The sequence below is a fragment of the Papio anubis genome, chromosome 2 (assembly GCF_008728515.1).
Source record: "Papio anubis isolate 15944 chromosome 2, Panubis1.0, whole genome shotgun sequence".
NCBI classification, from domain to species: domain Eukaryota; kingdom Metazoa; phylum Chordata; class Mammalia; order Primates; family Cercopithecidae; genus Papio; species Papio anubis.
In genome coordinates, this window is record NC_044977.1 from 189,350,519 (window position 1) to 189,375,427 (window position 24,909).

General features: G+C 39.2%; 1 protein-coding gene across 5 annotated transcripts in view; it reads right to left on the reverse strand.

The window, feature by feature from the left end:
- The window catches only part of ATP13A4 (ATPase 13A4), a 160,412-nt gene that overhangs the window by 28,261 nt on the left and 107,242 nt on the right, over nucleotides 1–24,909 (reverse strand). For all 5 annotated transcript variants that reach the window (XR_004182362.1, XM_021934992.2, XM_021934991.2 and 2 more), the window contains exons 18-25: nucleotides 21,615–21,739; nucleotides 15,889–16,052; nucleotides 14,970–15,092; nucleotides 14,086–14,165; nucleotides 12,608–12,650; nucleotides 12,118–12,227; nucleotides 9,877–9,973; nucleotides 8,034–8,106 (exon numbers count right to left, since the gene is read on the reverse strand). Coding sequence is in view for 4 of the 5 variants with exons in the window: in XM_021934992.2 (XP_021790684.1) it covers nucleotides 8,034–8,106; nucleotides 9,877–9,973; nucleotides 12,118–12,227; nucleotides 12,608–12,650; nucleotides 14,086–14,165; nucleotides 14,970–15,092; nucleotides 15,889–16,052; nucleotides 21,615–21,739 (815 nt within the window). In the remaining variant the exon portion in view is untranslated. The remainder of the gene's footprint in view (nucleotides 1–8,033; nucleotides 8,107–9,876; nucleotides 9,974–12,117; nucleotides 12,228–12,607; nucleotides 12,651–14,085; nucleotides 14,166–14,969; nucleotides 15,093–15,888; nucleotides 16,053–21,614; nucleotides 21,740–24,909) is intronic.

Genomic DNA, 24,909 nt, shown 5'->3' on the forward strand with positions numbered 1-24,909 from the left:
AAGTATTGTGAAAACATAAAGCAGAGTTGTGTGATAGAGAACTGGTTAGTTCACTATTCAAGTGATCTTTCTGAAGAAGTGACATTTGAGCTCAAATATGAATAATGAAAAAAAAATCAAAGACATAAAGATCCAAGGGGAGAGTATTTTAAGCAAAAGGAATAGCCAGTGCAAAGGCACTGAGTTGACCACAGGTTGGTAATATATCAGAGACAGTAAGACCAGTGCAGCAGGCACATCAGTGAGTGGCAATGTGGTTAGAGGTGAAGTTGATGAAGTAGTCAGGAGCCCAATCATGTAAGGACTTGAACTGAGTCAAAATGGGAAGCCATTGGAGCATTTTAAGCGAGAGAATAAATAATAAAATTTGTATTTAAAAACAACACTCTTACTATCGTGTAAATGGGAGTGAGGATAGGGCCGCAACAGTGGAAGCAAGATGAGCTATAAAGTTGTTACACTAATGCACAAAAGAGCTGGCATTGCTTAGTGACTACTGATGGTGGCTACATTGAAAATGGAGGTGGGGAATCAGAGTACATTTTGGAGGCAGCGCTAATAGAAATTTCGAATGTATGGGATGTGATGGGTGAAGAAAAGAGAAAAATAAAGGATGACTCTAGTTCTTTGACTTGAACAACTAGGTAGATAGTGTGATTCCACTAGAATGTAAGCTCCATGAGGAAAGAAATCTTGTTTTGTTTCACTGATGTATTGTTCCAAGTTCCTAGATCAGTAAGTAGCACAAACTAGGGGCTCACTGAGTACATAATGATTATACTGAATATCAGATCTGGGGGAATTAAGAGTTCTGTTTGAGAATGTGAAGTTTAAGTAGTATTAAATGTCCATAGTTAGATGCAGAGTAGCTACATTTCCAGAACTTTGGATGGACATCAAGGCTGGAGATATAAATTTGGGATTCATCAGCAGGTAGATAATATTAAAGTCATGGGGCTGGCTGAGATTACTTATGGAGATGGTATAGGCTGAAAAGACAGAGGATCCAAGAACAAGACTTGAAAGATTATAAAAGAGAACAAGTAAAGGAGCAGGGATCAGCGAAAGAGATAGGGAAGCTGTATTCATTAAGGTGGTAGGTAATCCAGGAATGTGTGTAGAAAGAAAGTCAAAAGAAACCTCTGGAGGAAAGAGAGTGCTGCTGAGAAATAACAAACAGAGAAGGGGCCCCTGTTGCTGATAGCAAGCAAGTCATTGGTGGGCCCTATAGAGCAGTGTCAGGGAGATGCAGTTGAAGTATAGAGAGGGGTTGCTCCACTTCCCAAGTTCTTTTCAGGATTTAAACAAGTTTTTAAAATAAATTGGCATGATAGCTGTTAAGATTATGATGACAAGATATAAAGATTATGATAAGAAGATATAAAGACCATGAGGCAAGTAGAAGAGGCAATTAAAGACTTGCATCTTTGTAACGCATCATTAATGTACACAGTCAAACAATGGTGGCTGTAGCTGGTTCATATTGGCTCATGACGGCAAATTGCTGCTAAATTTCAAGGCAGTTATGCAAAACACCCATTATTAAAAATAAATTTTATAAATGTGCAATTAATAATATATGGTATAAACACAAAGATAGTGAATACTCAAAACTGATAACTCTGTCATTATTTTGCTACATTTTAGTATTATCAATATCATTGAGGTTAATAATGAAGACTAAACTTAAAAATGTGTCAAATCTCAGAAAGTTAAAAAGGATATCCAGGAATTGAACTCAGCTCTGCATCAAGTGGATGTAATAGACATCTACAGAACTCTCCACCCCAAATCAACAGAATATACATTCTTCTCAGCAGCACATCACACTTATTCCAAAACTGACCACATAGTTGGAAGTAAAGCACTCCTCAGCAAATGTAAAAGAACAGAAATCATAACAAACTGTCTTTCAGACCACAGTGAAATCAAATTAGAACTCAAGATTAAGAAACTCACTCAAAACCGCTCAACTACATGGAAACTGAACAACCTGCTCCTGAATGACTACTGGGTACATAAAGAAATGAAGGCAGAAATAAAGATGCTCTTTGAAACCAATGAGAACTAAGACACAACATACCAGAATCTCTGGGACACATTTAAAGCAGTGTGTGAGGGAAATTTATAGCACTAAATGCCCACAAGAGAAAGCAAGAAAGATCTAAAATTGACACCCTAACATCACAGTTAAAAGAACTACAGAAGCAAGGGCAAACACATTCAAAAGCTAGCAGAAGGCAAGAAATAACTAAGATCAGAGCAGAACTGAAGGAGACAGAGACATAAAAAACCCTTCAAAAAATCAATGAATCCAGGAGCTTGTTTTTTGAAAAGATCAACAAAATTGATAGACAGCTAGCAAGACTAATAAAGAAGAAAAGAGAGAAGGATCAAATAGATGCAATAAAAAATGATAAAGGGGATATCACCACCGACCCCACAGAAATACAAACTATCATCAGAGAAAACTATAAACACCTCTACGCAAACAAACTAGAAAATCTAGAAGAAATGGATAAATTCCTGGACACATACACCCTCCCAAGACTAAACCAGGAAGAAGTTGAATCCCTGAACAGACATAACAGGCTCTGAAATTGAGGCAATAATTAATAGCCTACCAACCAAAAAAAGTCCAGGACCAGACGGATTCACAGCCGAATTCTACCAGAGGTACAAGGAGAAGCTGGTACCATTCCTTCTGAAACTATTCCAATCAATAGAAAAAGAGGGAATCCTCCCTAACTCATTTTATGAGGCCAGCATCATCCTGATACCAAAGCCTGGCAGAGACACAACAAAACAAGAGAATTTTAGACCAATATCCCTGATGAACATCGATGCAAAAATCCTCAATATAATACTGGCAAACCAAATCCAGCAGCACATCAAAAAGCTTATCCACCATGATCAAGTGGGCTTCGTCCCTGGGATGCAAGGCTGGTTCAAGATATGCAAATCAATAAACGTAATCCATCACATAAACAAAACCAACGAGAAGGTTCAAGATATGCAAATCAATAAACGTAATCCATCACATAAACAGAACCAACGAGAAAAACCACATGATTATCTCAATAGATGCAGAAAGGGCCTTTGACAAAATTCAACAGCCCTTCATGCTAAAAACTCTCAATAAACTAGATACTGATGGAACGTATCTCAAAATAATAAAAACTATTTATGACAAACCCACAGCCAATATCATACTGAATGGGCAAAAACTGGAAGCATTTCCTTTGAAACCTGGCAAAAGACAGGGATACCCTCTCTCTCCACTCCTATTCAACATAGTGTTGGAAGTTCTGGCCAGGGCAATCAGGCAGGAGAAAGACATAAAGGGTATACGACAGGGAAAGAGGAAGTCAAATTGTTTCTGTTTGCAGATGACATGATTGTATATTTAGAAAACAACATCGTCTCAGCCCAAAATCTCCTTGAGCTGATAAGCAACTTCAGCAAAGTCTCAGGATACAAAATCAATGTGCAAAATCACAAGCATTCTTATACACGAATAACAGACAAACAGAGAACCAAATCATGACTGAACTCCCATTCACAATTGCTTCAAAGAGAATAAAATACGTAGGAATCCAACTTACCAGGGATGTGAAGGACCTCTTCAAGGAGAACTATAAACCACTGCTCAACAAAATAAAAGAGGACACAAACAAATGGAAAAACATTTCATGCTCATGGATAGGAAAAATCAATATTGTGAAAATGGCCATACTGCCCAAAGTAATTTATAGATTCAATGCCATCCCCATCAAGCTACCAATGACTTTCTTCACAGAATTGGAAAAAATTACTTTAAAGTTCATATGGAACCAAAAAGGAGCCCGCATTACCAAGACAATCCTAAGCCAAAAGAACAAAGGTGGAGGCATCACGCTACCTGACTTCAAACTATACTACAAGGCTACAGTAACCAAAACAGCATGGTACTGATACCAAAACAAGAGATATAGACCAATGGAACAGAACAGAGCCCTCAGAAATAATACCACATATCTACAACCATCTGATCTTTGATAAACCTGACAAAAACAAGAAAAGGAGAAAGGATTCCCTATTTAATAAGTGGTGCTGGGAAAACTGGCTAGCCATATGTAGAAAGCTGAAACTGGATCCTTTCCTTACACCTTATACAAAAATTAACTCAAGATGGATTAAAGACTTAAATGTTAGATCTAAAACTATAAAAACCCTAGAAGAAAACCTAGGTAATACCATTCAGGACATAGGCATGGGCAAGGACTTCATATCTAAAACACCAAAAGCAATGACAATAAAAGCCAAAATTGACAAATGAGATCTAATTAAACTAAAGAGCTTCTGCACAGCAAAAGAAACTACCATCAGAGTGAACAGGCAACCTACAGAATGGGAGAAAATATTTGCAATCTACTCATCTGACAAAGGGCTAATATCCAGAATCCATAAATAACTCAAACAAATTTACAAGGAAAAAAAAAAACCCCATCAAAAAGTGGGCAAAGGATATGAACAGACACTTCTCAAAAGCAGACATTTATGCAGCCAACAGACACATGGAAAACTGCTCATCATCACTAGCTATCAGAGAAATGCAAATCAAAACGACAAGGAGATAGCATCTCACACCAATTAAAATGGCGATCATTAAAAAGTCAGGAAACAACAGATGCCAGAGAGGATGTGGAGAAATAGGAACACTTTTACACTGTTGGTGGGACTGTAAACTAGTTCAACCATTGTGGAAGACAGTGTGGCGATTCCTCAAGGACCTAGAACTAGAAATACCATTTGACCCAGTCATCCCATTAATGGGTATATACCCAAAGGATTATAAATCATGCTTCATGCCTGTCGTGGGGTGGAGGGAGGGGGAGGGATAGCATTAGGAGACATACCTAATGTAAATGACGAGTTAATGGGTATAGCACACCAACATGGCACATGTATACATATGTAATACACCTGCACGCTGTGCACATGTACCCTAGAACTTAAAGTATAATACAAAAAAAAGTGTCACATCTGTAGCCATTACATTGTGAATATTTTTTAAACTGAGGAAATATTCTTCCAGCATTCAAGAACTAATATGATTCAACAGGTAAGTTTCCCACATCACTGATGAATGGTTGAAGTGTTGACATAAGTCTTTGTTCTTTTGTTTTTGTCTTACTAGTCCAGCTAAAGGAAAATCTCAACCAACATTCATGTTGGAACTAATTCAGTCATCAATTGTAACTATAGATTGATTATTGACACAAGTGTTTGGCAAAACTCAATGAAAGCATTTTGTGACAATCAATTGGCTAAATGAAATTTGCAATAAAGAGTATTGTATATTTGGCTGAGCACAGTGGCTCACACCTGTCATCTCAGCACTTTGGCAAGTGGATCACTTGAGGTTGGGAGTTCGAGACCAGCCTGCCCAACAAGGTGAAACCCCGTCTCCACCAAAAATACAAAAAGTAGCCAGGCGTGGTGGCATGCACCTGTAATTCCACGTACTTGGGAGGCTGAGGCATGAGAATCACTTGAACCTGGAAACTAGATATTGCAGTGGGCCAAGATCATGCCACTGCACTCCAGCCTTGGTGACGGAGTGAGACTCTGTCTCAAAAAAAAAAAAAAAAAAAGTATTGTATATTTTATTATTATTTGCAAATTGCTCACTACACATTTCTTTTCAGTAAAGTTACTTGTTTCCGTGTGTGTGTGTGTGTATGTATGTTTTCTATATATAAATATGTTTCCAAATATATAGGGGTGTTTGTGCATATATATTTTTATATATAATATATATTTTTATATATTGTATATATTTACATATACACACATATATATGTTTCCCATTTATATATATATTTCCATTATATATATGGAAACAAGTAAATATATATTATATGTATATTCAAACTTTTTTGGAGAGCAACTTGTTAAGCATTTGCAGGTGTACCACTGCCTCCCACCGAACAACTGCATAAGGCCAAAATTCAAATTCATGCCCCTGGATGTTAGAATCTGGCTAATGGAAATGGAATGGTAATAGAATTAGGGATGACAATGAAGAAAGTGGGTATACACAACTGTTCGGGAAGTTTAAGAATACAGGAGGCAGTCGCTAGCAGTAGATTCAAGGTTGGGAGTTCGAGACCAGCCTGTCCAACATAGCGAAACCCCGTCTCTACCAAAAATACAAAAATTAGCCAGGCGTGGTGGTGTGCACCTGTAATTCCATGTACTCGGGAGGCTGAGACATAAGAATCACTAGAACCTGGGAGCCAGATGTTGCAGTGGGCTGAGATCAAAGAAGAATTTATAAAAGAAAGAAGATAAGATAATGTATTATATGCTATCATTAGGAATGATCTAGTAAACAAGAGAAAGGTTGATAATAATGGAGAAATACATTATTAAAGGAATAAAATCCTTGAGAAGGTTGGAGGAAATAGGAGTAAAAGCATCAATGGAACTACTACAAACCTATTAGAATAGGCAAAATCCAGAGCACTAACAAAATTAAATGCTGGTGAGTATGTGAAGCAACAAGGACTCGAAATCATTGGTAGTGGAAATGCAAACTAGTATAGCTGTTTGGAAAGACAGTTTAGCAGTTTCTTACAAAACAAAACTTATTCTTACTACATAATCCTTTACCCAGTGGAAACGAAAACTTATTTACACTCAAAAATCTGCACATGGATGTTTATAGCAGCTTTATTTACAGTTGCCCAAACTAGGAAGCAACCAAGATATCCTTCAGTAGGCAAATAAATAAATAAACTGTGGTACATCCAGACAATGGAGTATTGTTTAGCACTAAAAACGAATGAACTATCAAACTATGAGAAGACATAGTGGAACCTTAAATGCATGTTACTAAGTGAAGAAAAGCCCATCTGAAAAGCCTATATATGATTCCAACTACATAACATTCTAGAAAAGCCAAAGCTACTGAGACAGTAAAAGATCACAGTGGTTGCTAAGAGCTTTGGGGAAGATGGGAAGATGACTAGGCAGAGCAAAGAGGATTTTTAGGGCAGTGAAAATACTCTGTGTGATAATATAATGATGGATATATGTCATTGTACATATGTTCAAACCCATAAAATGCGCAAGACCAGGAATGAACTGTAATGTAAGCTATGGACTTTGGATAATAATGATGTTATTATTAATTGTTTCTCACGAAATACTTGCTTTGAGTTTTGCCAAACTCTTGTGTCCGTAATCAACCTATGATTGCAATTGATGACTGAATTAGTTCCAACGTGAATGTTGGTTGGGATTTTCCTTTAGCTGAGCTAATAAGACCAAAGCAAAACAACAAAGACATGTCAAAAACTTCAATCATTCGTCAATGGAAGTTCATCAGTTACAGCAAATATACCACTTTGTGGGGAATGTTGATAGTAGCAGAGGCTATGCATGTGTCAGGGAAGGAAGTACATGGGAAATCTCTGTACCTTCCTCTCATTTTTGTTGTGAATCTAAGTCAGCCCTAAAAAAGAATAAAGTCATAAATAAAAAAATTTTCCATTGCAGGGAAATTAGGGAGACAATCTGTATATTCATTAGAAGGTGGAGGGTAAGAGAGATACAATGGCAAGATTACCTTTAAGTTTCATTCTAAATCCTGAGGGGCTAAGATTTAGATATGAGAAATATAAAAGCCATTTGGCTTCTACAAATTGGGCACATTTTAACTATAAGTATATCTAAAAGCATTCTAAAGTTAGTGTTCCTGATTTTCAAGCTGCTTTTTTCATTTTAAGTGTTTAGTGACCATTTATAGAAGTTCCAAATTTTGCAGAAAACAGCAAAATAACGAGCAAGCTTTTCTTTTGCTAATACTTTCTTGCAATACTCAAAAATGAGGATTCTATTTCCTCTCTGTGTATATATTTGGGAATAAGTTACACATCACTGCTGCTGTTGCAGCTGCTGTTCCTCACGGTAGACAAAGTTTTCCAAGGCAGAGGGAGGCCAGCTGAGGGTAGCACCTCTGGTAAGAAAGTTTTAAAATGTCTTACTTGTTACACCAATAAGAGTTGTAATGGCCAGATCCTGGAACAGAAACTGGTAATTTGAAAGGCTGTTTGTCTCCTGAAAATGAAAAGAAAGCAGATCAAAAAAGTTGTGACCTTCGGGATGAAATTAGATGCTGATTACATTTATTTTCTCAGTGCGACATAGGGTTCTTCAAGTAAATTACTGTGGAGATGCTGTGGTCAGGGCCTGGTTGAGTTGGTGAGTGATGGTGTTGGTGGAAGTAATCAAAGCCAAACCTGTGAAACCCTCTCTATCTAGGATGCCTATCATCATGTACTTTCAGGGTGAGATTGTTTGTGCATCCGTATTACTTTGTTGAGGAGGACGTCTTCCCCTACCAGATTCATCTCTGCTCTCTTTTCTACTTGTTAACAGAAAAAACAGGATTTCATCTCACACAATAAAAGAATACATCCCCAAGTGACAAATGTGTGGTAATCTTACATAAATTTTACTGATGGAAAATAAGAATAAGTAAACCCACTATTTGCATTCTTGAATGTTTTTAGACAAAATGTTAGAAAATCCTAGCAAAGCATCTTAATACTCTTGAGGAAAAAGTGTTCAGGTCTTACTGATTTTAAGAAACTCACTTTCTTGCTCCCCACCCCTTAGTGGAAAGGAGATAATGTTCAATGTTTAATTCTACCTTTGAGAATAATTTGGGAATTCTAAAATAGAGCCCAATTTCTATAAATAGCCTATCCTTCTCTAGCCCGTTTATCAGTGAGTAGGAAAAGGTATATATATCTTTTCCTACTCACTGATATATATATTTCAGATATATATATCTGAAAGCAATAGGACTAAAACCTTTAACCCAGGAAAAAGAAGGCAGTATATAAAGATGAATCTGGATATCTGCCACACAGATAGCCAGATGAAATTTCTTTTACTGGTGTTGGTTAATAGGATAATCTCACATGTTGAGTTCACAGATGATGGGCATGTTTTTTTCTCCTCTTATATCTTGTTAAATAACAAAAGTGATCACAAGACCTATGTATTTTTTGTGGTATGATATGCCAGTTTTCACATCCCTATATTCAGGGAACCAGTGGCATGCTGGCTTATACTAACACTTAAAAGCCAATTGCTAAATTTTCAGAGATGTTGTGAGCCGGTTGTTAAATAAAGCCGATATAAAAACTTAAATTATACAAGCGTACCATTAAATAAATTACACTAAAGCCAAAGTTAATAAATACTCAAAGCTCAGCACTTTCTAAATATTTTTCTACATTTTACTGTATTCTGTGCCCTTGAGGTTATTTACAACTTTTGTATCTATATGGGGCAAGTAGAATCATATGCTACTGTACATCTTTCCCCACTTCATGTTCAGTGACAATGGACAGACAGCTTGAAACTGGTTTTGGTAGGAGTATTGACACCACTGAAATGGGCATAAATTAATAATCAGGTCTTTTTTTCATGCTAAATGAAGCATTTAGCAGCACCCTGATGCAGAGAACCATTTCTTTATTGAGTGGTAGACTAGGGTAGAGCCACATTGGAATTAAGAAGATAAAGACCTTGTCCAATCAGGTAAAAGTAGCAGCAAGAGAAAAAGCAATATATTCAGTTGTGATCCTCAGCTATTACTAGATAAAAGGTTTCTATATCAGAGAATTGACATCAGCAACCTTTCCTGTGCAAATCTATTTCTGATTTACTTAAAAAATTCTTAAGGGTATTTTTGGAGGGGCTATTGTTGCGCAGATATCCTATTTGTACTCTTTCTTTGAGACACATTGTAAATTGAGAGTGCATTGCTACTTGTTTTAGTTCACACTAACCACGAGGCTAAGTCCCAAGTCATACCCAGTAGAGCAGCAGAACACCAACATACTGAATCATGCTGTACAGAGCCATGTACTTAAACATGCAAAAGGAGGTAACGAGAGCTGCACGTCCTTCCCTGTGTAAGAAAACAGATGATAAAGACGTGAAAGTAATGAAAAGACATAAGGTCAGTCATTCTGTGCTGTTCAGCAAAGCTCAGGAGAAAAAAAATCCAAAGTCATTATACAACTGTTTGTCTGAAAATGGACATCCCTGAGCTCGTGGATGCAGGCTGTCAGTAAACTAAACAACCCAATTTTCAAGAAGGCCAATTCCAGGCCAAGGTCCAAGGTCCTTGAACTGTTGATGGAGTCCAGATTTACAGTTGCTCTTGTCCTTTCAGCAGGCAATGTTTTAACTCCTAAACTCAGTGGAGCTAGTGCCAGATCTTCTACCTACTCACTAATGTGATGCAGAAGATCATTTCCCTTGTCTCAGTTTCTTCATCTGTGAACTAATGGATTTAAATAAAATTGCAGATTCAGGGGTTATTTTCATACAGGAGCTTCAGGAGCTTGGCAAACATTTGATTCAAATTTCATTTTGGCAGTCCCAACTTTTTCTAAAACTGGACCGAAACAATATACACACTCAAATTAGTCATATATCAAATTGAAATGGGCTGGAAAGGATGAGCATTTTCATCTCTGTTATCGTTGATTGATTGAGTAAATAGTACACATTTAAAGCATGAAATAGATGACATACGAAATGTCACTTTTAACTTCTATTTCATTCGGGGAAAAATAGAGTTTAAGTTACACTTTTTAAATTTAAATTATACTTTTTTTTTTTTCCAACAGGGTCTTGCTCAGTCACCCAGGCAGGAGTGTAGTGGCATGATCTCAGCTCACTGCAACCTCCGCCTCCAAGGTTCAAGTGATTCTCCTGCCTCAGGCTCCTGAGTAGCTGGGACCACAGGCATGCGCCACCAGGTCTAACTAAATTTTTTTGTATGTTTAGTAGAGACTGGATTTCACCATGTTGGCCAGGTTGGTCTCGAACTCCTGACCTCAAGTGATGCACCCACCTCGGCCTCCCAAAGTGCTGGGATTACAGGCATCAGCCACCACACCCAGCCTAGATCATACTTCTTTAAGTTTAAACTCATGCCCATTATGGTGTCCTGGGGTGTTAAAACCTGATCCTCAAGCCAGGTTTTTTTCTGTATCAGAGTTTTGCCATGACATTTCCTCTGCCCAGAGGTAGTTTCTCCTTATCGCTTAGAGAGGTTCTCTAAGGTTCTCTGCCCAGAGGTAGTTTCTCCTTATTGCTTAGAGATGTTCTCTAAGCAATAAAGAGAGGTTTTCCCGTACCACCCCATCTGAAGCAGCTGCTTCCACCTATATAGCCATCTTATTCCCTTTACCCTTTTTATTTCCTGGACAGCACCTATCAAAATCAGTAAGTATCATCTTTATCTCCCTTAGTTTCTGGCACTAAATGCCTACTCACTAAATATTTGTCAAATGCATGAATAAATAAAAAATTTGGAGGACCTAGCCAAATTATTATTTTCATGTGGTGGAAATAGTATATCTGTAGATAAAATACACTTGAATAAAATTAATTCTAAAATAATGTCTAACCTCATATGGTTGTATGAGCTTGGGCACATCAGTTAAATTTTCTGAACTTCAATTTTTTTATTTGTTAAAAAAAAAATAGCCATTCCTGCATCTCCAGGCTGTTTTGAAGTGTGAGATGGTAGGCATTATAGCATTTTAAAACTAGAAACACATGTCAGTTACAATAATCAAGAGCAGCCACCATGCTCACCATCTCTAGCATTCAAATATAATGGAGCAGAAGTACATTTTTGGCAGGGTGGCAGGGAGAGCATCAAAGCAAATTTTAGTGAGAGCAGCAAAAGCCAATAAAGATTTTCAAAACATTATTTTTCAAATAAAGATTGAAAGGAGATAGATACATTTGAAAAATGAGGATGATTGACACTTTCAAAGCCATAACAAGTTCCAGATTCCAATCTTCTAAAATTAACCTCATCAGTGAATTCGCTGGAAATGCCACTGCTCTCCCAATGTTACTTTTAACTTCTGGAAAACCCATTTGGAAGTAGCATGCTTGGCTGCATTCTTCTACAGAGCACCCACCCCACCCAGGGACACCAAGTTTCTCTGGTCTTTCCCAGGCAGAACAATGTGATTTCTACCAGAAGTCAAGAGAGAGAAAGCAATGTTTGAGGAAGTGCCTACTTACTTGATAAGGTGAGGTACGCACTCAATGTTTGGAGTTTTGGAAGTGAAAGGTGAGGCCACAGATGCCTCCTGCTCTGATAAAGAGATGCCCACATGAGCCATTTTCAGAGCCTGAAAGCAAAGAATCAGCTTACTTGCCACATAGACTCACATATGTCTCTACTAAAGCCTCATAAGAAAAGGCCAGTTAAGCTGGCCACAAGGTGCTTTGTGTGCCCAAACTCTAACCAAGAGACTTAACCCTGCCTGGAACATAAAAGATGGTATTAGGATACCTAACCAAAGAAATGAGAACCCTAGAACCAAATTCTACCCCATGTAGCCTAAACTAACCATTGAATCAACGTGTGACTTTGGTCAAAAGCCTCCCAATGCAACAGTTTATCCATCAAGAGGAATGGAAATGATATATACACCAGGAGTACTACCTCTAAAGGGCTTGAGTATAACTGAATGTGAGATTATGGCCACACACACTGGCAGCTACTTACCCCACAGTCATTGGCTCCGTCACCACACATACCTACAAAGTAACTAAGAGGGAAACACATTAATTGTAGATGAGATCAAAGCTATCTGCTAATTTCAGGGAAATTTCCTAAGAGTCTAGTTTGACTGAAAACAGTGTGATTCAGCAGTTTATACAATGGATTTAGAGATTCAGAACATGATTCCTTTACTGTAAGTGTTTCATGTAGACACTGCACATCACTGCGTAGGGAGAGCTTTCTCAGCTGTCAGACAGAGGCACTCACAATCCTATGATGTAAGCATGGCATGGCAGAGAGGGCACAGGATTTGAGACCAGATCTAGATTTTGACCTGGTCATCTTACCATTTTCACTATTATTATTCCCATCATTATTATTATTTTGCCTATAAAGGGCTATGAGTATTAAATGAGGTGCTGTATGGCAAAGTACTTATAAGTCTAAAATGATAACAAGTCATAGTTGTTTGTGCTGTTAATGCTAGCATGAGAGGAAATCCACCCTGTCAACAGTCACTCAACTCAAGTATGTAATGTCAGGCCTAGAAGTTGAAGAAAGAAAACACATCCCTGTTTCAGAATGGCTTTCTGAGGCTGGGTGAATACTCTCTTGAATCATTGACAAGGATTATGGATAGCCAGCTTTTTAAATTATGAGCATTCTGACAGCATTCACAGAACATGCTATACTTTTCTTCCACACTGCCATATGGAAGTAACTCATTGACTCTCTAGGTTTCAGTCATGTTGAAAAGACAGGGCTTTCTGAACTGAGGAGCTAGCCTGATAACGGAATCAAATGAATAGGACGGCAGAGTAGAAACGAGTAGGAGTTGGAGTCATGTTGTTGTGACATGGGGACCAAAGTGGAGAAGGCTCTGGTACTCTGTGGGGTTCTATTAACAGGAAAGAAAGGGTCCCGAATGACAGGCACTTCATTTGGACTGCCCGTTCTGTCTAGGAATGGAGACCCTTTGTGTTAGGAGAGAAGAATTTTTCTGATTTAGGATGGAAAAATGCTTTGGCACACAAATATTTTAGTCTTTTTAGTGTTACATGAATCTCATATGAATGTCCCTATATCATCATTGTGATGAGAGCATATGCAAATAAAGTCTAAATACTCATTGTACCCCCAGGAGCTGAGCTCAAGCCACCTTTCCATTCGTATTTCTCCCCATACTCTTTCAGGCCCCTTAGGTTCTAGTCCAGTGATTCTCAATATTGAATGCAAAATTGACTTATGTGAAAAAACAATACTGATTTTTCAACCCCCGTATAAACAACTGAATCAGGATCTCTGAATGGTGAGATCCCTTGGTATTGCTATTTTTCCAAAGCTCCTAAGTGATTATCTCATGCAGCCAGACTAAGGACCAGTGCCCTTGCCAAACCGAGTGACTCCCTGTACCTCTTCCACTCCCCCTGACTGTTATGCCTCCATGCAGTTCATGCCACCTGCACTGGCAAAGAACCTACTCCAGTTTCTGAAATTCTTCCACCAGACTGGACTTCTGCCCGGGAGACATTCTTGCAAAGATGGTCCCATTGATCAGTATCTGTAAGGAACCCAAAATGGAGATTTTTTTTTTTAATCAAGTCAGCTGGTTGTACATGAAATAATTAATAACACTCAGAATGTTGACTGCATCATGACACTTACGATGAAGAAAAAAAAAAGTTTCCAATGAGCCTTCCTTTGGATTTTAAGACAAACATTGAGGTTCTGGTCATCAGATAAATGATCAGTGAAAAACAAAAATCAGTAAAGATAATTACTTAACAAAAAATATTTTATGAAAATGATGACCTACAGGAATTTACCTCAGCTGTCATGGGGAATGTGGTCCTGAAAAATCTTGAGCTTAATGGAACCTTGAACTGCAAAACAGCAAGATACATAGTTATCTTGAGGGATAACTATGTATCTAAAACTTACCTCCCCCCACTAAAGCTTTAAGTTCAACCCTCTTGAGTACTGAGGTCATCTATCAAAAAACGAATGGCATTCCCTTATTCTTGGTCTGCCTTCCTGTATAATTGCAGGATTTCCACTATACTTTGAGACCCCTTACCATGGCAATATAGTGACAGCCACCCAAAATCATCTTTATAATTCAAGAAATCACTGATACTTCAATCGTATAGATGGTGGAAAATTGACTAGTCAAGTTTATTTATTTCAAACCTAGTAGGAAACGAGACAATAGTATCCTCTGCAAAAATATCTGTCTCTCTTAAGATACAGAGAACTCACTGAGTATATTTTTCCTGTTTCAAGATTTGAAATAATGTAGGACCATGCTCTGTAAGTGACATCATCAGCATTTTCACAGGGAGACTGTCACCCTCTTAGAACTTACCTTTGGCAGTAGGCTGCTAAAATGTTGACTTATAACATGAAAGGATTTTCCAGTTAGGGCAAAATGGTAACTTCCTTCTCTGCCATTATCAGAGACTTCATCCCTGATGTTAATGTAATTGTCCTACAAAGCAAGACACAGTGATTTTAGACTCTTTCATTTGACAGAGTGGTTAGAACCACAAGCATATCTGAGAGAAGATAACGAAGACAGACCAGGATCTATCTGTAAAAGTCACTCTGAGTCCTCAGAGAAGCATTTTCTCTTTGCTGGATCAATCTTTGCACATCACAGACAACTAGTGAATAGGAGCATAACACTTACTCATGTCCTGTTTTCATCGTGATTTGATCTTGGTGAGTCCCAGAGAAGAGCACATTTCACACATTTCAAGTGTAAAATACAAAAGCACTGCAGCTTAACAAATTTCTCCCTGAAATGAGAACTTACTATTTTTTTTCCTTAGGGAACTAATATTGTTCTACAAGGACACAATGGAGACAGAATACTGACAAGGCTGGAGATAAATGAATGAAACTTTTTTCTGAAAACAGTCTGATTTTCTGAGACACACAGCAGCATCTCTCCCAAAGACTAGATCCCCTTTGAACCCAGTGGGGTGATTGACAAGCAAAGGGAAAGGGAGAAAATAGATTCAGCTCCACTCACTATATTCGGTCTCATACAGGGCCCACCATTTTTTTTAAGTTTAAAAGATGGATTATTTCCAGCACACAAGAAAGCACTACACCTTCAAGCTCAGTATGAAAAGTATGGAAAAACCAATGTAATTGAGTTCATTCAACAGCATGAATGCTAGACATTGGGAAGCATATGTTGACTCTCAGTCAAAGCTGTTCAGTCACCAACACTGCAAGACATGTTGGTAATGTAGCAGAATGTCTGTGTTCAGGAGTACCTGATTCCCATACGTAATGTGTTTCTTCTCTTCTACTAATGTCCAAGATATAGATGCTGATGAGGACCCGTTGGTTTCATTTGCCTCAATGAGAATGACTTTCTGGTTTTCAGAAACCATTCCAGATTTTCTGGCCACTGTTATTGCAGTCTGAAGATTGTCACCTAGAGGAAAGGGGGAGTATCTCAAGATGAGATTGACGAGATTGAACTAATTCATGCAGAGCCTTGAAAATCAGAGCAGGGAGTTCAGTCCTTATTTCAGGTATGAAGAGAAATGATCTCTAATATCTTTTTCAGCCCTGACCTTCTGTGACTCCATGATCCCTTTTCCCCTTCTTACTGCTTTTCATCAGGTTACTTCATGATCCACCAGTGTATTTTTGCCAGACTGGGGGAAAAAATAAAAAAGCAAAATTCAAATCTATTTTCGTCATTTGTTAGCAGCTTTGCAAATGTTTAGGCAAATCCTCTGGTTTAGTAGAGTATCTGGTGGCTCCACTTCCAGGCAAAATGGAGTAAGCCCACTACGATCTATCTCGCCCACTGATTACAATGGAAAACTCTGAACAAAAACCAAGAAGCAACTCCCCAAGGACTTTGAAAAGTAAACAAAAGCAGGCAGATGGTGGAAGGCAGTCAAATTTGCAGAAGCAACCTACAAGGGGATGAGTTTCTCGACTTTTTTTCTCTTCCCTATTCCATATTTGACTGGCGCGTGGGCCTCAGTTAAAAAGCTGTTTGGGCAGCAGAACTCTAAAAGATGCCCAGTCTTTCTGGCCAGAAGAGCCAGGAAAAGGGACTCTTGTAGGCTAAAGGGCATGGGTGGAATCCTGGAAAGGAGAGAGCCAGACATGGGGACTAATTCAGTATGTGAATTACATAAGTCCCAAGTTCAGTCTAGAGCTGTGCATGTGTGGACCAGATCCAAAGAAAGATAACAAAAATTCCAGGAATTGAACTATGATATAAATCACCCCCCATTTGTGAGAGTAACCTCTGAGTGAGGCAGACCCAAACATCACAGCAAAAGATTTTATATTTAAGCTAAGATTGAAACTGCCACCTACAACAGGAAAGACAGAACTTACAGTTGATTGTTAGCCAGACAAACAAGAAAACCCTCAACATTCTCCAGAAGATTTTAACAGGATTCAAAGTTTCACAACATAATACTCAAAATGTTTGGGATATTCAATATGAAAAATCTGGAAAATCTGGCCAATTCTCAAGAAAAGCCACAACAGTTGCCAATCTATAGATAGTCTAGATGTTGGAAGTGTCAGATAATGGTTTTTAAAGCAGCTATTGTAAGACCCCTTCATGTGGTAACTGTTAATATTCTTGAAATGAAAGCTAGAAGTTCTCAACAAGAAAATATAAACTGTGGGAAAAAACCAAATGGATACTTTAGAATTAAAAAATATAATACCTGAAATTAAAAAAAAAAATCACTGAATGTACTCAATAGCAGAATAGATCAATGGAAATTACACAACCTGAAGAGCAGAGAGAAAAAAATCATTTTAGTGAACAGACTCAAAGATATCCAAATAATTCATACTCACGTCATTAGAGTCCAAGAAGATGAGGAAAAAAGTTGAAAAAGAAAAAAAATTGACAAAATCATAGGAGAAATTCTCCCAAGTATGATAAAAGACCTAAATATACAGATTCAAGAAGTTCAGTGAATTCCAAACAAGACAAACTTAGTGAGAATCACAACCAGACACATAGTAATCAAACTGCTAAAAATCAAAGATAAACAAAAAAAGCAGTTAGAGAAAACCACATTACATATAAGAAAACAATAATTCAAATTATCACAGATTTCTTATAAAAAATACGCAGGGAAGAAAATAGTGGAACATCTTTGAAGTGCTGACTTCATCTTTCACTTTGAAGTGTCAATTCTGACTCCTATAATAGCTGCTGAAAATATCCTTCAGGAATAAAGGAGAGATAAAGACTTTATCAGATGAAGGAAAATGAAGATAATTTGTTGACAGTGGACATGCTCAAAAAATAAACAACAACAACAAAAGCTACAGGGTTCTTTAGGTTGAAATGAAAGGAAATGATACCAGAGGTTAACTTACAACTTAAGGAATGAAAACATAGAAATGATAACGATCTGGGTAATTATAAAAGTCTAATTTTCTTTACTCACGTTCCTTAACTCTTCACTGTTGAAAGTAACGACTATCACATTATCTGGTGGGGGTTTTCGACATATGTCATACTTATGCCAATAATAACATAAAGAAGAGAAAGCAAGAGACATTCCTGGTTATAAGGCTTCTTGAAAGGAGAGGTATGTACGTTGTGATGCCTACAGCAACCATTAAAAAATTAATCATATAATATCTGGCTGGCTATCCTTAACATAGCTTCTCCCAGGTTTCTACCAAAATATGCATGAAGATCCTCAAAAGAGCTGAAGTAGTGGGAAGGAGCTGCCTGAGGCTGGAAGGATACAGGGAGCCTTGAGTGCTCACAGGTTTCCTTCATGCTCCACAGCAGGCCCCTGACAGCCTGTCTGCTTTTTGCCCTCCACCACCTGTGAGAGATCTACCACCTGTAAGAGATCCAGTTCTCGGGATAAGCAGCCCAGGCCTCAACTCCAAGCATCTGACAGAAAAATCTAACAACCTTTCCAAGAAATCCGAGACACTGGACAGGAAAAGATCAGGAAGAATAATCAGAGCACATGACTAGAGAAGTCATGTGCACTGGCCAAGCGCAGTAGCTCACACCTGTAATCTCAGCACGTTGGGAGGCCGAGGTAGGCAGATCACGAGATCGAGACCATCCTGGCCAACATGGTGAAACCCTGTCTCTACTAAAAATATAAAAATTAGCCAGGCGTGGCGGTGCGTGCCTGTAATCCCAGCTACTTGGGAGACTGAGGCAGGAGAATCCCTTGAACCAGGGAGGCAGAGGTTGCAGTGAGCCAAGAACGCACCACTGCACTCCAGCCCTAGTGACAGGGTGACACTCCATCTCAAAAATATGTATATAAAAAATAAATAAATAAATAATAAAGCACTGGCCGGGTGCAGTGGCTCATGCCTATAATCCCAGCACTTTGGGAGGCCAAGGCAGTAGGATCACCTGAGGTCAGGAGTTTGAGACTATCCTGGCCAACATGGTGAAACCCCGTCTCTACTAAAAATACAAAAATTAGCTGGGCATGGTGGTGCACACCTGTAGTCCCAGCTGCTTGGGAGGCAGAGGCAGGAGAATCACTTGAACCCAGGAGGCGGAGGCTGCAGTGAGCCAAGATCATGTCACTGCACTCCAGCCTGGTGACAGAGCGAGACTCCATCTCAAAAAATAAATAAAAATAAAAAATAAATAAGGAGAGCACTTAAGAAAACTCAAATCCCACCCCACACATGATTAAGAACTGAACAATTCAAAAGGGGATTTGAAAAAGATAAAGAGCATTGTTGAGACCTGAGATTGTGGTTTGAACAAACTGGGTGCAAAAAAAAAAAAAAAGTCTTAAAGCAAAATTATAAAACTATATAATCTAAAGCAAGGAACAGTGGTGCATGCCTGCAGTCCCAGTTACTGAGGAGGCTTAGGCAGGAGGATCGCTTGAGCCCAGGAGTTCAAGGCTGAAGTGAGCTATGATCCTGCCACTGCATTGTAACCTGGGCAACAGAGCAAGACTCTGTCTCTAAAAAATAAATAAATAAATAAATAAATAAATAAGACAACTACAAGAAAAACGGACAGACTGAGAGGAGAGATAACAATGGAAATTCCAGAAGTAAAAACGGACAGAGACCAGAGGCAAAAATTAAATAAACAATAGGAAAATTTTTTCTCGCAGGAAGAAAGATTAAAAGGTGCTTTCCATGTTTCTCCCACTCCTATCTCTTCTTAATTCTGGGGAACTCTGGTTCTAATCACTGGTTTCCAGAGATTGATTTGAAAGCCTTGGGTCACAGAAAGAGGCAACAAGAAACTCTCATCAACTCAAAACTTTTTAAGTGAACGAATCATCATAAAATTGGTCCATTCAGAGGATAGAGTTGAGTCCATTAAGTTATTGTCACAAGGGGTTGTGTATTTGGTGATTCAGTTATATAAACCAATGCTCTTGCTATGAATATAATACTTTTCATAATCTGTTTTATCATATGTATAACATTCAAAGTGACAGATATTACGACTTAATAATAAAGATGTCAAAAATGGTAAAAAATAAAATAAATAAAAGTTTTTCTAAAAGTGCTGTCCATGTTCCAGACTAAGTTAATGAAACAAGGGAAACACAAAGGCAAACATTTCTAAATTCCAAAGTTAAAAAGTTTATGTGCAGAAAAGAATAAGTTACTTACAATGGACTCTCACTGGACTTGTCATGAGCAGTATCAGAAGCCAGAAGGCAAAGGAATAGCCTCTACATACAGATCATTAAGAAAAAAGAACAATAATTCAGGAATCTTTTATCTGAGCAAGATGTCATTCACGTGTCAGAGCAATGAAAGATATTCAAGCATGTGTAAGAAATCAAAGAGCACCCCTCCATTCCAACCAAGGGCAATATTTGAGGGAAAACAATTGTAAACAAGCAAGGAAAGAGAGCAGAAATTTCAATATGAGAAAAGAGGAAGTAAAGAGAGAGGGTGGAGAAGGATGAACACTTGTACAGAAATCTAAGTTAAGGATAGATTATGAGAATGTGTCATCTAAGTGCTAAATAAAGATTTTTGAAACAGAAGGGTCACAGTGTAAGGGAAATCCTAATCAATAGTAAATGAACTCAGCAACTTCAAAAAGTTGGACTGGGTTGTTAGAAAAGGAGAAAGTAAAAACAGTCCAAGACACTCTTGGATTGTGGGGAGTAGAACAGGGGACAGAGAAGTACAAAAGAGGAAATAAAAGTATTCTAGAGTTTGCAGCTATAGAATTGGGTTCAGGGGAAGTGGGAACAGAAAGTGCGTGCTTTGATGGGGAAATAATGTATCTTCGAGACATAAATGATAGAGTTAGAAGCATCTGACTATAAGAGCAGGCAGAAGAAAGGCAACACACTGCAAAAATATGAACGTGAATTCATTAGGAAATCATTTATTCACCTCTAGTCTCTTTCCCAATTAAAAAATTATAGCATCAGCATGAAATTTCATTAATAAAGTCACACTTGATTTCATTAAGAAATTTCACACATTTCTCTTGTGTGATTTATTCTCATCACTATCTTGTTTGTATGATCTGGAGCTGGGATTGGGAGTACAGAGGACAGCATTTTCTTTAATTTCTAGAATCGTGGATTTTATGATTGATGAGCCTTCAGCATATTTATAGACCCCATCAACTGAGGATGCTTCTTCTTCTAGCATTTGGCAATAAAAATCACCTTTGCCTGGCTCATGTCTTCTTGTCATTCAGCTCTTATTTCAAATGTCACTTCTCAGAGAGGCCTCTCTTAACCAACTCATCTCAAACAGATGGTCAAACACACTTTCCCACATTATCCTATTTGTGTACCTCAAAACGCTGATACTATTTGACTGGTTGGTTGATTTTCTCTCATTCCACTGACATGGAAACCCTGGAAAAGCAGTAATTGTGCCTTTTTGTTGCCCATCTCCAGCACCTGGAATGGTGTCTGGCCCAGAGTAGGTCGTCAACAATATTTATTAAATGAGTGAATCGTGTCTATTTCCACATCAAATTCTTACTGTTTTCACCATATACTTTGTTTTATACCTGTGATCATTACAGTCCTTATCTGGGCTGAGATGAGCTCTTCCAAGACAGGTTTTGTCTCTTCCTTCAATCGATTCTCCAAGATCAGCAGCCCCAGAAATATCAGGTCTGATTCGACCGTCTCCCTGAAAATACATATATAGATGTATGGAATAGAAATAACACACATCGTAGCTTTTTTTTTTTTTTTTGAGACAGAGTCTCGCTCTGTCATCGAGGCTGGAGGACAGTGGTTCAAGTGATTCTCCTGCCTCAGCTTCCCAAGTAGCTGGGATTATAGGTGCCCACCACCACGCCCGGCTAATTTTTGTATTTTTAATAGAGACAGGGTTTCACCATGTTGGTCAGGCTGGTCTTGAACTCCTGAATTCAAGGCCTTGGCCTCCCAAAGTGCTGGAATTACAGGCGTGAGCCACTGCACCCAGCCACATGATAGCTTTCCTACAGGAAGTAAAACAAAAAGAAAAAGACCTCTGTTGTAGTGTTCCATTCACTCATTCAAGCACTGTTAGGTGCTGATTAGGGACCAGGAGTGATCCAGAAAGAGGACAGGAGGGGACACAAAGGCTCTGGAGACGTTTACTCTAACTGAATGAAGAGGAAGAGGAAGAGAGTGTTTGTTAAGCAAAAGCTTTGCTTTAACCTTTGCAGAAAATGAGCTGAAAGCCCGTAAGGGTCTCCTCCATCTGTTGTGGCTAGTCTGATTTTCATTGCCTCACCTGTTACCCACAAAGGGGAGCTTTAGCTCTGGCACAAAGCATGAAAAATAAGGGAGGCACAAAGAAAAATAAAATAAAATGCCAGTTTCTCCAGCAGCCAAGTCTATAATCAATATTATTTTAGCCCCAGGAGATATGAGGTCATAATCTCAACAAACAGGCCTCTCTATTCAGGTCAAGCTCATCTCTTTCTTTCTCCCCTAGCTGGTAGCAATGATCTTCTGCATCAAGCGTGAATGTTTCTGCAAATAGGTGCAGTCTTCAAGGCTCCTATCCACCCCACAAATATTTTCAGGGGTATTCTACAGAACTGAGTGCAGGGGAATCCATTTGAGAAGAGGAGTTCAAAGATTCTTCCATGATTTATTTATCTTGGACACAGATAGAGAACAAGACACCAGCACTGTCTAACTCTGGCTGAAACACAGACGAAAGCGGCACCCACTCAGACTCCTTGCCTGTCTCCGTAGGGGGTCTCACATCAGCTACGGTCATGGACTAGCATTAGTGGTGCTCCCAGGAAACTGCTAGAGCCTCCATGGAGAAACGGGAAGTGGACGCAGTCTGAACGACTCACCTCAGAGCAGGCTTGAAAGGACGGCATTTCCCATTTTCTGAACCTGTCATTTAAATCTCTGTATGATCTGGCTCCAAACTATCTTTCCAGCTTCAGCCATCACTAAATTCCTCACCCACCCTCATTTCCAGCCAAGCTGAACCACTAGCCATGGGTTTTCTCTCAACCATCTCTAGACACTTGCTTTAGACTGCTGTAAGACATGTGTCTTTATTTCCTAGAAAAGGTTGTAATTTCCCCATGATCTGCTACTGAAACCCTCCTGACATTCGGAGCCTCATGCCACGTCCCCCACAAAGGCTTCCTCAGATAGAAATCATTGCTCCCGGCCAGGCGCAGTGGCTCATGCCTGTAATCCCAGCACTTTGGGAGGCCGAGGCGGGTGGATCACCTGAGGTCAGGAGTTCGAGACCAGCCTGACCAACATGGAGAAGCCCTGTCTCTACTAAAACTACAAAATGAGCCGGGCATGGTGCCAGGTGCCTGTAATCCCAGCTACTCGGGAGGCTGAGGCAGGAGAATCGCTTGAATCCAGGAAGTGGAGGTTGCAGTGAGCCAAGATCATGCCATTGCACTCCAGCCTGGGCAATAAGAACGAAACCCTGTCTCAAAATAATAATAATAATAATAATAATAATAATAATAATAATAATAATTGCTCCCTTGGCATATTACTTGTATTTCAGTGTAACTCACATTTTATTTGCCCATGTTTTATTCTTGGCCGTCTGCTTTGTCACACTGTCTCAGCTCCTTGAGAACAATACCACGTGACTCAGTGTGTTCAACACTACCCACGTGCAAGTGCTCAGCAGATGTGTACCTAGTTGAAACGCTCTGAGGCCTGTTGGGACCATTTTTTGCCAGGTAACCTATGGAAATTCCTCATCCAGAAATTCTGCTGAGTTCAAGGAACAGCATTGAGGAAAAGTGGAACAGAATATGCAGAGACTGCAGTAGCAGAGACTGTAACAGCAGAGAATATAGTGGCCTCTCACTCCAGATTTTACATCCAACTGGGAGGTAGAATGTTGACATGGCTCATCTCAGTTGAGTGGAAGGTTGGGAAAAGTATGATAACAGATGTCCAAATCAGAGTCCCATAGAGTCAGAGGAGGGTGCAATCGTTTCTGGGTGGAGTGATTGGAGAGGCTTCCTGTAGAAGATGATATTTAATCTGGTGTTTGAAAGATAACTTGGTTGATGCCTGATTGAGGTCTTACAGGGTAAATGCACGTGGTAGCAATAACTACTTAAACATACCCTTAGAATGACCCTCTATGGCAGATGCACCTAAATGTATGTTTCAAGCTAGGAAATCTGGCCATGGCCAACCCAGAGATTTGTTCCTTGTCTCTGAGGAACTTCTGAGCTCCCGTCCCGTCTAGTGGAACATATGCCAGGCCATACAGGGAACTGAAGCTCTGAGATGTGAGTTGGATGAAGGTTGCTGGGTGGAGGTCATTAAGGAGTCAAGTGAGAACGCTATGCAAACTGCATGATGTTTGCAGGCAGAGGTGGTTTTCCTGCACAGCTCACCACCACTGGAGTATAGGAAGGCAGATACGTTGTCCACTTTGCTGCCACTGGACTGTTTCTATATGTAAGGTGGTTCTCCTGTCCAGCTCGCTGTTACTGGACTCTCTCCCCTGTAGGTGAGCTCCTAATAAAACCCCATGTCTCATTTGCTGGCTCTGGGTCTCTTCTTCAACCTCTTGAACCTGGTGCCTTCCCTACTGAAGTGAATGGGGGTTTGGCACAACAGGTCTTCCAATCTTTCTCATGATCCTGGTACTCAGGTCCCAGGTCTTGGTTATTTCTGCAGATGACATGACCTGAGCCTACCACGAAGTGCCAGATTAGGCCAAGAAAATGGCTGCGGGGTCAAACATCTGCCATAGCCTATGGCCTACCTTGGCACTAGTATTTCTAGCTCCTCTGGCTTATGGCCTTTGCATGGTTCAAGGCACAATAATCAGGAGACTGGAGTTCTAATGTC